The sequence below is a fragment of the Suillus subalutaceus genome, assembly GCF_016647625.1.
Source record: "Suillus subalutaceus strain FC151 chromosome Unknown DFJ58scaffold_301, whole genome shotgun sequence".
NCBI classification, from domain to species: Eukaryota; Fungi; Basidiomycota; class Agaricomycetes; order Boletales; family Suillaceae; genus Suillus; species Suillus subalutaceus.
In genome coordinates, this window is record NW_024540550.1 from 1 (window position 1) to 13,856 (window position 13,856).

The window sequence follows — 13,856 nt, forward strand, 5'->3', positions numbered from 1 at the left end:
CGAGTACCGAGTACCGAATCTCGGGTCTCGGCACTCGGTAGTCAGTACTCGGTGATTCGAAACAGTTTTACGAGTTTTGAGCATCGTGTCGAGTACCGAGACCCGAGTACTGAATCTCGGGTCTCGGCACTCGGTAGTCAGTACTCGGTGATTCGAAACAGTTGTACGAGTTTTGAGCATTGTGTCGAGTACCGAGACCCGAGATTCGGTACTTGGCACTCGGTAGTCAGTACTCGGTGATTCAAAACAGTTGTACGAGTTTTGAGCATCGTGTCGAGTACCGAATACCGAGTACCGAGACCCGAGATTCAGTACTCGGTACTTGGTATTCGGTAGTCAGTACTTTCGAGTCTCGAATTTTGAGTTTTGTTTCCAATCTTTTGTCTCGCATGCCGAGTGCCGAATTCCGGGTGTCGGGTGTCAGTACTCGGTTCTCAGTACTCGGTACTCGGTGATTCGAGTCTCGAGACTTGTGACTCGTGATTTACAAATCGACATTTGAAACTTGTGATTTCTGAGAACAATGTGTATTATCTTATGTATTTCTGTACTCATTTCACCGACTACCGAGTGCCGAATCTCGGGTCTCGGGTCTCGGTATTTCAAGACAACAAAAATGTATATCATCTTAAATTTGAATTTTCTTAACTCGAGCCTCGAAACTCGTAAAAATGTACAATACCTAGGCCTATCTGTCTATATGATATGTATCTGGGCCCACCCGTCTATCTAATACATAATTCACCTCACCCTTGGCCCACCCAGTCTATCTAATATTACCCGACGTCGGCCCACCCATCTATGTAGAATTCCCCACGTCGGCCCACCCGTCTATCTAATATGACCCCACGTCGGCCCACCCGTCTATGTAATAAATAATTCCCCTCACCCTCGGCCCACCCGTCTATCTGATATTACCCCACGTCGGCCCACCCGTCTATCTAATAAATAACTCACCTCACCCTCAGCCCACTCGTCTATGTAATAAATAATTCCCCTCACCCTCGGCCCACCCGTCTATCTGATATTACCCCATGTCGGCCCACCCGTCTATCTAATAAATATTTCACCGCTCCCTCGGCCCATCCGTCTACAAAATAATACTAATACGTCGGCCCACACGTCTATATAATACTATTTGCTATACATCTCTCCTCAGGTCTATAATATATGTCAATCCTACTCTACATATTACCCACATGGGCCCACCCATCTCCATAATAATATTTCTCCCGGCCCATCCGCTATCGTCGATGATATATATAACATCAGCATATATGGGCCCACCCGTCTCCATCGGAAATAATATGCCTCCCGGCCCACCCGTCAACATCGGGAATATAAATAACATCGGCCCATAATCCGCTGGCCCGTATTACACGGGATATTATGTAGGTCGGGTGACCCGTATAATACGGGATTTGTCACTGAAGGGGCTCAAGTGCTGAAGGCGCGTAAATATATGCAAGACGAGCACATAAGCTGCGCATGGACGGCAAATTAAAACGAGACTGGTTCTGGATGAGAGAATTGCGGTTCAAAACTGATGAAATGGTAAAAATGCGATAGCAGGAAAGCTCTTCTGCAATGGCGGGCGCATATAGCGCGGGAGTATAAGCGCATGACGCACGAATGCGGTGCATGAAGGACGAATTAACAATAAAATGATGCGGAGATAAAGGCGAAATAATGGCGACTGGCATATGGCTCCTTGAGAGCTTTAAACACGAAATGGACGAGAAATGCGATATAGAACGAGGATGAATATACAATGCCTCTAGGTGCATGACCTGCGCGACCTCAGGTGTATGGCGGCGCACTGGAGGCGCATCAGAGTCATCTGAGACATGCTCTAATTGGCAGATGGGCGATGTGATGCACGGATGTTTCACCGGCAGATGGTAATCACTGTAAGCAGAAAATGCGAAAGGCGCGGAATGGTCAGTGATGAGCGGGGTTACCAGAGACATACTCTGGTCGGATAGTGGCGCGTTATGAGCCTCTGGTACTGCAGAAGACTCCGGAACAGGCGCGTTAAGATGTGATGGATGTTTAGAGTCATCCAAAACTTCCTGGCAGTATAATGTATCATGTACTGTAATTGTAGAAGGTATGTGATATATCCACACCTTTAATCCTTAGACAGTGATGTATCAGCCTCTGTCACCTATACCATTTGCCCGTTATATATCATGCTACTATTGAGTGATGTATCAGTATGCATCTATACCGCTTGTCAGTAATATATCATGCTACCATCAAGTGATGCATCAGTATGTTTCCTGTATCGTTATATATCATTGTTCTTGTAGCGTTATACATCATTGCCTTGTGACTCAGCGAGTGATATATCATGTATACCATTGCCTCGTGACTTCAGCGCGTGATGTATCCTGTATTGTTATATATCATTCTCGTGACTTTCATGACTCAGTAGTTGATATATCATGCCTAGTATGTCATAAAACATATATTAGAAACCTCCATCGTATACAAAATTGCCGCTACAAACAAATTGGACATATGCTAAAGTACTTATATCAGTCCGCAGGAGGCTCGGCACTCCATGACGGGACAGCATCCCACAATGACCTGAACCATGCAGACATTCTCCGACGTAGCATTGCCTGGCGATGTGCATATGCAACCGCACCCTCTGTGAATGCAGGCGATGAAAATTGCCGTCAGTGAGCCTTGTGCGTCCCACCATCGAGCCTGCCACTCAAAGAAAGAAAGAACACGGCGCATTTCCTCACGAAGGAGTTGTACCTCCTCCTCCCACCGATGAGCCCGTGCCCGTGCCTTGCACCATTCCACACGCAATGCTACAATATATTAATCAAGCGATGCGCACAGTCAAAATCAAAGACTTACAATCCTGCAGCCCTTCCTCCTGATTGTTTGATACCCCAGGCGTTTTCCATATCCACGAAATATTCTGCTGGCCAACCGTCTTCCCTTCGTCGTGGTTGAGTGGGACTGCATCTTTTGCCCTGTCCAGTGGCTTCAGTATCCGCTGCCAGTCGTCGTTCTTGCCTAGTTTTGAAGCAAGCATTATAAGCGCGTCTCGGGCAGCAGTGTACTTAGCTGATATTGCATTGATACGACTTTCGGCAGAGTGAATAATGCCCTGGGCACGAGTGTTCGCACGCTGACCTCGAACGAAGGCGTTCTTGTACTTGTAGAGGTGGTAGGTCATGTTGATGACAGCACGGAGGTCATCCAGAGCATCATTTGCCTGTGCCTGACGCAGATCCCATTCGTACCTTAGCAAGCGGTTGTCACAAGGGAAGCTCGAGGGCAGCGAAGAAGGGAGAAAAGTTGTATCTTGTGGACCTTGTCCTCAGAGGCAATATCATCGGGCGAACGCAGGCAGGAGACGTAGGGCATGTACAATAATTGTACTCGGGACCAGGTGCTGATTCTACAACGGAGGGCATTGATGTGCTGGAGAATCTTGATTTTTTGCGCATCGGTTGCATGCTGTCCAATGGTGCGAGCTTCAAGCTCAACACGTCGCCTAAAAACATGTCAGCCACAAGCACAATATGTGATGCGTGAATACGCACTGCTGATCTTCTAGTTCCATCCCTGATGATATAAGGACCGAAGGTGATATATCATCGTCCAGGGAGATGTGTACGCCATGCTCGATTTCTTCTGCCTCAGCCTTCGATAATGCCAGGCGCACAGCGGCCTGGGTCACAGCTGTCAAATTACTCTCAGTGACGTGATGTCATATACCATATATCGGTTACAGATCCGATGATCTGGATCTCAGATCCGATCCAGATCCGATGAACATATCCATTGTCCGGTCCACAGATCCGCTTTGATTCTTATTTCATTTCCTGTTCATATAACTCTAACTATCGTTCATCTCCTTTCGGTATTCCTGTACACCGGTATATCGGTTATCCTTTACTTCCGCTTTGCTTACTGATCCGCTATGCTTACTGATCCGCTACACTTACGAATCCGCTTTTACTTGTACTTCATTCCCGGTTCATGATTCGTGATCCATCCAACTTACCAATACGCTCCACTTAGACTTTGCTTATACTTTCGTACATAGCCTCGCACCTTTGCTTATTGATCATTCTGTTAGCTATCCGTAGTATATAAACCTTTGTATATGCGCTGTAGTAGATCAGTTCGAATATCATCTTAGATTGCACTCATTCCGTCTGGACTCTAAGTCCCTCCGCTATCCATCCGGACTTGAGTACGCTACTCTTGTCTGCTCCGAGACTTAGGATAGATTCCTATAGTCTACATATCCGCCTCTGTCTTCGGACAGTCCTCACCCGTTAGTTTCTAGTCCAGATCCGATCCGGATTAGCCGTTACTCTATACGTTCGATATCCGGAAGTCTTAACGGATCCATTGCAATACTTATCCGTTGCAATACAAGACTTATCCGTTACGATACTTATCCGTCTCACTAAACGCGATACTTTAGCTCTCTGAAATAAGGGGCAAGACTCGGGAAAGGGGCACAGCGCACGAGCTGAGGCCGAAGCCCTTCGGATCCGATACTACTTGAGTACGGTCTTAACACGTGAATTATCTGACACAAAACAATACTCACTAGTCCTCGCTTTGACTTCAAACGGATTCGTCAGGGAACGGTCTGACTCCCACATCTCGATCTCTTTCCGCCATGTAGCTAATTGATCTGGATCTAGGGCGGCCTCAAACTCCTTCAGATCAGAGGCACGTTCTTCAACCTCAGGTATTGCAGCCTTATATTTACGGAGGAGAGTTGTGCCTGTGAGAGTAAATCTGAGTCAGTATTGAATTGTTATTGATAGAGTGAAAACTAACCCATGGTGCAAACCTTCTTCCAATTCCAATCGTTGAAGTGATCATCTAAGGTGTCTCGCCTGGATCCAGGTCCCATCGCGCGAGTGCTTGTAGCGATGGGGTTGATATCTGCCCACCCGCGCTCTGGGGCTTCGCCATCAGTCCGCCCAACACCCTTGATGAAGTTAAACGAGAATTTCGTTTGGCAACTGGCGATGTGTGCTGGTAGATGAAACTTAGGAACAAAAAATGCGACAACCTTGTGATCGTGGTCGATATGATACTGGTGTGGGAATGTCGACATGCGTGACCAAAGATTTTTGTTCCACTGACAGGCGATATTGTAAGATATGTTGAGGACGTGAATGTCTTGTGAAGAGCGCATGCTTGAAAAAAATAGATAATCCATATTGATGTACCTATCAATGGTAGGTTAAGGAAACACGACTATGATGCATTAGATAGAAGAACGCACCTTTCTGCTTTTTGTAAGTCACCAACTGAACACGGTCGTTTGAAATTGTGCCGCGCACAATCAACTGTGCCTGCACCCGTTGCCGCAAGTCCACACGAAGCCCTCGTATCTGCTAGGTTCACAGCAGAGTGGCTAGAGCATGTGCTCTTCTACATTTAACCATGGTTAGCGGCGTGTCTTAGGCAAGTATATTAAACTTACCTCCTGGGGATTCCCCACCCTGTAGTGCGAAGCCAGAAAGTCCTTGTACGCGGTCTCCTCCACAAAAAATGCATACCCGCGATTCAGTCCCGGATCAACGGCATCTGAGGATACATTACGCCGAACTAGTCGGAAATTTGCATCAATAGCCAGGAACATTGCATACAAAAATCTGTGGCTGAGTTAAGAATGAAACGCAAAACTTGTATGGGCGTTCTTACTGAATTCCGGTGGAGAATTTTCCCACCCAACAGGTAGATTCCTGCTTGGATGGGGACAGGCAGGGCATAAGACGGCACAAGCACCGGCCTCTGTTGCTTGGATGCCTCCAGGATGATGACCCTGACCGCAGCGCTTCATTTGCATCATGAAGCGCCATTCACGTATCATCCGAAGAAGACTTGCATAGCGATCCTAAGTAATACATGTCAGTACAAATGTATTTGAATACAAGACCACTTTGCCTACCTTTAGGACACAAGTGCCTGTGTTATCCGTGAGGCGAGCAACAGTATTATAAAACTCCCATGCCGATACTTTAGATTCAAAGGACAGCATTTGAAAATACTCTAGCGCGCGAAAGGTGGCGGCTGATTTAGGGTCCAGTGTGGTGGCGGGAAACAAGCGAACACGTAGCAACTGGGTGATGTGCGGCTGTGCAGACTCACATCCACAGAAATCGAGTCCAACTTCATGGACACCATTGTAGTCGATAATAATGAAGTCGTCGTTGAATGTAGGGATCGGATTGACGCATTGGACACCAATGGGATGCCCCAGCTGAAAGCGGACTCCCAAGGCCTTCAATGTGGTGGTCTGAAATGAGGTGCCATTTCAACACTGCGACTTTGTAAGTTCAAAATGATATTCAGAAACAAAAAGTATACACACCTCTATCCTGTGAAGCGGTTGCCTCTCGTGTATGTGCAGAGCGCATGAGAGACACACCAATTCTGCACCGTGACAGTCTTGGCATCGATATATCGGGTCTGCTTCCCCACAGAAACACGTGGTTTGTGCTAAGTCACCGCGACCCTCTAAGCGAATAAATTCTAGTAGAAAGAGGTCGGCATCAGAATTCCACAGGTGCAAAGGATCATCCTAAGGAGACCTTGGTTAGAATGACTACTGCATTGACAATCAATATATGACTTACCCTAGCAGTCTGCTTTCGCTTGCCAGAACCAATATCCTCATCAACGTCATTGAGTGATGAAAAATCAAAATCGTCTGTTGGTAGATCGTGTACGTCTTGTGATTCAGGCTCCCCAAATCGGTGTTTGGCGGGTGAGTGTGGAACTGTGTAGTATAGTGAAGAAACAGCAAGACGACCAGTAGTTGCGGCCTCAAAACTGATGTGTTTGCGCTGCTGCTCCTGGCGAGTCTCTTGCGGAGTGTCGTTGGTCTCATTTCTGACTGCTCTTCCCGCAGCATCATTGTGAGCAAAGAAGTTGTTCTGGAACTGCCGGAGATTTCGCCGCTTTCGACTAGCAACCATGGTGTATTCTGAGTCTTGAGATGAGGCTGTGTACCATGTGCCAAACACCAGTTTTTCCCGGTTCTTTTACGTGTAGATAAGCGTAGGACCAGTGCGACTACACTACAGGTCAAGTTAATCCAATGTAATCAGATAACATTAAGAAACTGACGCATGACTCATTCGGAAGGTGTTTGCCAGCTAAGTGAACCTGCTGATATAGCATCATCATATGCTTCAGTACCGCCCTGATCTACCAGTGCAAAAAACTCCCTTTCTGCAGCAAGCCGTCGTGTTGTCAAATGGAGCAGTTGCTCACACTGCTGTGATAGAGCGTCATGCCCAATCCCTGGTGCACATAGCCGTACACTCTCTGCCAGGTTGGTAATGTGCTGGTGCAAATTGTGCACATAAGTATATGCATCTTCGAGCTCGGGGGATATTACATCCCATCCTTCTGTGTCAACGCGTTGAAGTATTGTAAGAAACCGTTTCATGAAGGTATTGTGCTCGGGAACTCCTGCTCTGTAGCCTAGCTCCATGTACAGTATATCAAGGTCTTGAAACTTGACGACAATGGACTTAGATAGTGGTCAACATATATCGTGCGCACTGACACAAGAAAGACTCACTTCACTCATTTGAGAGTGTTTTCGCCAACGAGTTCGTGACTTCGCCTGCTCCGTGGTCTTGTTTCTAGATCAGAACGAACCAGATAACTGTTAATTCCATAGGACAGTGATAAAAGCTAACCTTGCATAGTGAGCTCGCTTGCTTTTCAATCTAGCATTGTGATGATCTTCTTCAGACTTGTATTTTGGCGGCATTGATATGGGTAACTTAGCATTTGGAATTGGTTCACGGCAAATGGCCTGATGGGCCAGTCTTTTCGAATGGGAGCCACACTTCGGGACAGATAGGTACGTATATACATATTTCAAATGCGAGCCACACTTCGGGACAGATAGATTTGTATACTGTGTTGTACTTACTTGGTACGGGTTGTGTCACGAATTCCAAACACAAATCACTATTCTTTCTTGAACACTCGTGAGACCTCTAAAGACACTCATAAGACACCAGTTAAGCGCCCATCACAAGCGCCTGTCGTTAGCGCTCAGTCAGCGTCTGTACCTATGACATTCACAAACCCTAACCCGAACTTATCCTTTACATTCCCGAACTTCTCCATTCCATTAGCGCCTACTACCGTTATCTCCGACATCCCTGATTTTGACTTCCTTACTCAAGCGATCAAGTCACGTGACTCTAGAAACCCCGAGAACCCTTGCACAGCTGTTACACGTTTCATGACATCATAGTGTAGTTATATTTAGATCATCGTACGATTCCCTTTCCTATTTAATGATTGGTTAGTTAGTTCAGATTCAGATTCAATCTCCGCTTCAATGTATGTATATAGGTAGCTCGTTGTAGTCAGTAGTTCTTTAGTTCAAACCTCTTTTGTATTAGCTTACTGCTAGCAATCCTAAGACGTCCCTGCTCATTATACTCTTTTCTTGTTGTGATAACCTTGTTTGAGTCCTAGTCTCTGCCCCTGCGTTAATTCGTTAAAAGGGTTGTGACAGGTTGGATGATCACTAGAAGACTCAATATTAAGAATGTCCGACTTGCGCGCAAAAGATGTTGGATGTGACCATGGCAAAAGCTTATATTTTAATATGTACAAATGACGGAGCATATAGTACGGAACATATCACACTGCCTCACTGCACCATGCATTAAACGCGGTCTGAAAATGCTCCTTCGCTTCAGAGAGTGTTCTAAAGTAATATACTGTTGTGCCGGCAGCACGAAGTTTGCGGGCAGTATAGCTAAGTATTGAACATGAGGCACAAATCCAAATGAATGAAGAGACCACGTACATGTCATTGAACAATCCCATTCCATGATCGCCCGTACTTACAAACCATTTGAAACGACTAGCAGGGTCGATGTCAATATTGACAAGTGTTTCAACACTGGAATTGACATCAACCATCCGACGCTCTCGCTGAGATTCTTCCCCATCACTGGAGGGAAAGTCAAGCTTGGAACCGGGCAAAATATCTTCATCGACATTGTCCGCAGGGCCGATCCAGACGTCAGAGACATCAGTGTCGTCCTTGACAACATTTGCGTGGCTGTCGCTGTCTATTGCGCCCTGGTGAGGGTCTGCACAGTGCGTATGGTGTCAGCTTTTTAAAAAAAATGGTAGTTAAATTGAGCATACCGTGTCGCGCATGAAGTGCGCAGTCTTCACCTTCCGGTCGATAAGGCCAACCATATGGTTGGGGAGAGAATGGGGGAACTTTGCAATAATCAGTGAGCATTATGGAGAGCTGGAAGTAAACGACTTACTCTGTCCACTCTGAACCAACCGAATGGCCTCGATGAACTGCTCGAGTGTGAAGCAGGGATGGGGTAACATTTGAACGGGACGGTTGTGGCAGCACCTGATATCTGAGTGGGACATGTTTGCGAAGCTGAATGAAGGCAGTAAGTTCAAGTTAGCAATGAAGAAAAAGTATTTGTACTCCTCATCGATTGATTGGTATTGATTGGTTGACTTTGTGAAAAAAAAATGAGCTGAATAAGGATGCGGTGAGGAAATTTGTAACGCACGAGTGACCTGCTGCACCCCCCCCCCAAAAGGTGACCGGAAAGATGTGAGCATACCAGCTAGAAAAAACGGATATCGCACTGACATTGTATGCTCAGATGGCTCCTCCGAGGTGGACGACGGCAGCGGAACTTTCATGGCTGCAAAACGAAGTGCCAACATACCTTCAGATGCAGAAAGAAAAGAAAATAGTTCGATTCTTCGAACTACTGTACCCAAAATGGTTCAGTGGTTTCCCCGAACATTTGAGAGTTTGGCCCAGAGAGCCAAGCAAAAACTTACCTGACGAGGACACCGAGATCGACGAATCTGGTCTTGACTTGGCCAATGATGAGGTCAACGCTGAGCCGGACCATGAAAACAGTGTGAGCGACGGGGAAAAACTCTCCCAGTTGGATGCAGAGCAGACAGAGGTGCTCAATGCTGCCATCAAGCATTGACGCAAAGTGCGTTTCTTTGATATCGAGCTGAATATAGGTCGGAATCCTGATTAGCTGGTCTACAGAAATTGCGGGAGTGTTTCCGAAACAATACCAAAGGAAAAACTACACCTGGTGGGACCTCAACTAGCAAAATCCTAACTACGTTGCTTGGCCAGCGTGCACGAGGCACCCGAGACCTCAAAGAAGTCGAGGTGTACTCGCAAATTCACTATGAATCTAAAGTCAAGCCCTTAGTTTCTGACGACATCAAGGAAAACAACCTTGTACTACCTGATCAGAAGCTTCGTGCTATCCGGCAGCACACGAGCGAATGTTTTGCAAACGAGTCAGAAGATGTAAAGGATGAGGTTCGCGATGAGACTGTGCATATCAATGCTGCCAGAAAGTTGGGATCAGTTGTGGCGGGTCAAGATCGGACAAAAGAGGAAATTTACCGGTAAGCGATTCTTTGATGTTGTTGTGTCCGACTTCAGCGCTTCAGCTGACGCCTTTTGGAAGTGCCATTCAAGAGCTGCCCATCGTGCTGGGTCAAATATTCGAAGAGCTTTCAACTCTCACGGGTGGATGGCACTACTCACTTGTTATGGGTGGGCCTGACCCTTTATGCGAAGGTGATATCATGACGTTAAGGTGCGTCTTTCTTGCTATCTCATTTGCAAGAAGTTAATTCGTCATCTTTTGTTAGTTATCACCACGGTAAATCCTTGGAGGGTTTGAGCTTCAAGACATCGACACCAAACTTCCACGAACAATATTTGTTACCGTTTGAAAAATACCTGGGTCGCATCTATGGTAAGTATCATCCTCGGTTAGTTCATAGAATAACAGCTGATATATCAATAGGTCCTTCTGTGAAGGGAACTTCAGTTCCCGCTTCCGCATCCAGTTCACCTCCTCCATCAACTATCAACCTCGTTTCGCCATCTGCACCCTGTGCGCCTCCTCCATTGACGACGGATTTCATTTCAACATCCGCACCCAGTGTGCCTCCTCTATCAACCATGGACCTTTTGACATCTACACCCAGTGTGCCTCCTCTATCGACCACGGACCTTCCGACATCTACATCCAGTGTGCCTCCTCTATTGACCATGGACCCTTCGGCATCCACACCCAGCGCGCCTCCATGGACCATGGACCTAATTTCGCTAGATGAGCCATCAGACCAGTCAAGTGCCCGCCTACTTCAAGGGCAGGAGTTCAATACTTCTGGTCTGGTACTTGATCCACCCCAATGGAATGGATGGCAAAGTCACCCAGACCCCAACCCATCTTACATGTCTTCCATCGCTCCAGACTCGCCGATCACTGCTTGGAGAAGGGAATATGGGTTCAACGGAAATGGGACTACGTCTGCCGCACTCCCAAGCGCCATCATGCAGCCTCAACTGCCATTTTCCCCACCACTCACCTTCGTACCAGACATTCCTGTTGATCAACATTCGCTGCCGGCCTCTTTGCCTGAATCTTTGCTGCCGGTCTCTTTACCTTCACTGCCGGTCTCTTTACCTTCGCTCCCGGTCTCTTTACCTTCGCTGCCGGTCTCTTTGACCAATCACGCGCTGCCGGTACCTGAACGTGCACTGCCGGTCTCTTTACCGGAACCAGCACTGTCAGTCTCTTTACAGAAACCTGCGCAGCTGGTCTCTTCACCACAACCTGCGCTGCCACTTGAACCTGACCAGGTCATGTTGGCGCATAATTCAAAGCCTTCAACATCCTCCGAACACACTGTCGCAACCCAAGCTAGGCGCTCAGGACGCTCAGGATGTCCTTCAACTCGAGCAGAGGAAGCTAACAAAATTGGTGATACCAGCTTACAGCAAGTGACGAAGGCGGGACCTAAGAGAAAGCAGAACGCGGTACAAGCTTCAGAGTCTTGGAAAAAGTCTTGGAAATGAGGTCATTGTGGGCCTCCAGCCTTATAGATACATACTATGCCTATGCACCCTTGTCAACAATGTTAATTTGAGATTTTTTGGTGTTCGTATTTGAATGCTTCTGCCGCAAGACAATTCAGACCATCTAACACTGTATCATTAGCATTTTACTGATATACTGGCAGTAAGATCATGATATATCACACTGTATGCTAGCCGCAGTATACCACTAGAGTAAGTGATATATCACATGGAACACTGTAGGGTGAATTCAAAAGCTAAGTACATCATGATATATCACACTGTATGGCTAGCCGCATTATACCAGAGTAAGTGATATATCACATGGAACACTGTAGGGTGAATTCAAAAGCTAAGTACATCATGATATATCACACTGCTAGTAGGGTGACGCTGAATTCAAAAAGCTAAGTACTGGTGATATATCACAATCCAAGTAGCATATTTTATTAATACTCAGTAGAGGGCGATGATATATCAATAAAATGCAATGTATCATGATTTACAGTGGATATGCTACTAGTATATGAGGCAGTGATGTATCATGAAATATATTATTTATCACTGGTGGTAGGTGATGTATCACGCTCTATTGGTTACTGAAGGTGGGGGACAAGTGATATATCATTGATACATCATATGTCTATGCCTATGGTTTATAGGTGTGGATGTATCACTACCCTTCTACAATGACAGGTAATTGATACATCATTATGACATTATAGCCTGCTCGCTGGAAGACTTTGAAAGTAGGTCACTCCTGCCTTGGTATTTGATACTGATTTGTTAAGGACGATTTAGACACGGACGTGAGATTCACAGCTGGTAAGATTGGTAGTGGTCAGTGGTCTTGCATACCTAACTTTGGCTTGACGCAGATGTGATCAAAGAGCGGTTCTCGCCCAAAAAGAAGAGGGTGTCTAATCAAGCTGAGCGAGGTGTGTGTCAAAATTTGTGTGACGGTGGATTCTGACAGGCAACAGGTATCACGGACTGGACCCTGAAAGATATGCCAGACCCCCAGGGGCTTTATCAGTCTGCTATCAAACTTTATGCCCTCGAGGACGTTCCTGTCATGGTTCCTAATGTCCGTGACGCCGCGGGGGTGCTCATGCACCCGTCAGAGTACACTCAGAAATTCACTGGACCTGTGCCTGTCGTCGTGGATGTCAATTTACGACTGTGAGTGTGTGCTTGATCAAAAGGCTGTTGGCTGACCTGGCACCACACAGCTGGACTTTTGGTCCTGACGAGAGGCGTCCGTACGGCTCTCGTGTGTACCAAACGGGACTGAGGTCGATGAGGCTGCTGCCAACGACCGGTGCTGCCAAGGGCCTCTTCACCAAACCTGCTACCAAAGCTACAGAGGGCAAAGGGAAGCGCAAGGCCGACGGACCAGCGGGACAAGCTTCACCAGCGAAGAGAGGAGCAGGCCAGAGCAAGGCTGCTTGAGACTGCAAGTTTTATCCACTTGCTTGGAAATTTGAATTTCTCACTGTTCCTTTGTTTCTTCATCTGCGGTCGTGGCATTTGTCGCGGCAAATTCTTGTCTTGTTCTTGATTTGGAAGTTCTCGGTTCTTGTGCAGTTACTGCAGTAGAGCATTTGCACTACGTTAACCTACGTCCTTGTCGAGCGATTGCATCGTACGGCGCTATAGCCTGTGTATTACTGTATCGTCGGCAACTTTATTTATTTGACTGATTATCTGTTGGCCTTGACTCAAAAATGTGTGATGTGCCTAAAAGGGACTCGGGGTTTTTGGCGCGTAGTCGCCGGTACCCACATCAGCAAACCCAGGGTCCTCTGTACAACCCTGGACAGTGCTGGACAGAGCCACAGAGCCCACAGAGAGGGTTCTCTCTGTGCAGCTCTGTACAGAGTCGTACAGTGTAATGTACAGTGGCTCAAAAAACCGTCCGTATGTTTTG

General features: G+C 46.7%; 3 protein-coding genes across 3 annotated transcripts; 1 reads left to right on the forward strand and 2 right to left on the reverse strand.

The window, feature by feature from the left end:
* Nucleotides 1-2,540: 2,540 nt before the first annotated feature.
* Nucleotides 2,541-6,980, reverse strand: DFJ58DRAFT_719606 (uncharacterized protein; the record flags this gene model as incomplete). The annotated part of the gene is made up of 13 exons (XM_041384661.1): nucleotides 2,541-2,592; nucleotides 2,708-2,825; nucleotides 2,875-3,342; nucleotides 3,369-3,520; nucleotides 3,570-3,708; nucleotides 4,592-4,771; nucleotides 4,828-5,225; nucleotides 5,282-5,430; nucleotides 5,483-5,654; nucleotides 5,730-5,896; nucleotides 5,951-6,298; nucleotides 6,374-6,583; nucleotides 6,639-6,980. The coding sequence occupies 13 exons, from the start codon at nucleotides 6,978-6,980 to the stop codon at nucleotides 2,541-2,543; spliced, it is 2,895 nt and encodes a 964-aa protein (XP_041235410.1).
* Nucleotides 6,981-8,676: 1,696 nt separating this feature from the next.
* DFJ58DRAFT_736865 (uncharacterized protein) lies at nucleotides 8,677-9,435 on the reverse strand (the record flags this gene model as incomplete). Its single annotated transcript, XM_041386866.1, has 4 exons — nucleotides 8,677-8,794; nucleotides 8,846-9,134; nucleotides 9,193-9,270; nucleotides 9,321-9,435. The coding sequence occupies 4 exons, from the start codon at nucleotides 9,433-9,435 to the stop codon at nucleotides 8,677-8,679; spliced, it is 600 nt and encodes a 199-aa protein (XP_041235411.1).
* Nucleotides 9,436-9,680: 245 nt separating this feature from the next.
* On the forward strand, nucleotides 9,681-13,413 carry DFJ58DRAFT_873559 (uncharacterized protein; the record flags this gene model as incomplete). The annotated part of the gene is made up of 10 exons (XM_041394374.1): nucleotides 9,681-9,995; nucleotides 10,088-10,461; nucleotides 10,524-10,655; nucleotides 10,711-10,817; nucleotides 10,869-11,887; nucleotides 12,652-12,675; nucleotides 12,718-12,751; nucleotides 12,805-12,864; nucleotides 12,910-13,108; nucleotides 13,159-13,413. The coding sequence occupies 10 exons, from the start codon at nucleotides 9,681-9,683 to the stop codon at nucleotides 13,376-13,378; spliced, it is 2,484 nt and encodes an 827-aa protein (XP_041235412.1). The 3' UTR covers nucleotides 13,379-13,413.
* Between the last annotated feature and the right edge of the window lie 443 nt (nucleotides 13,414-13,856).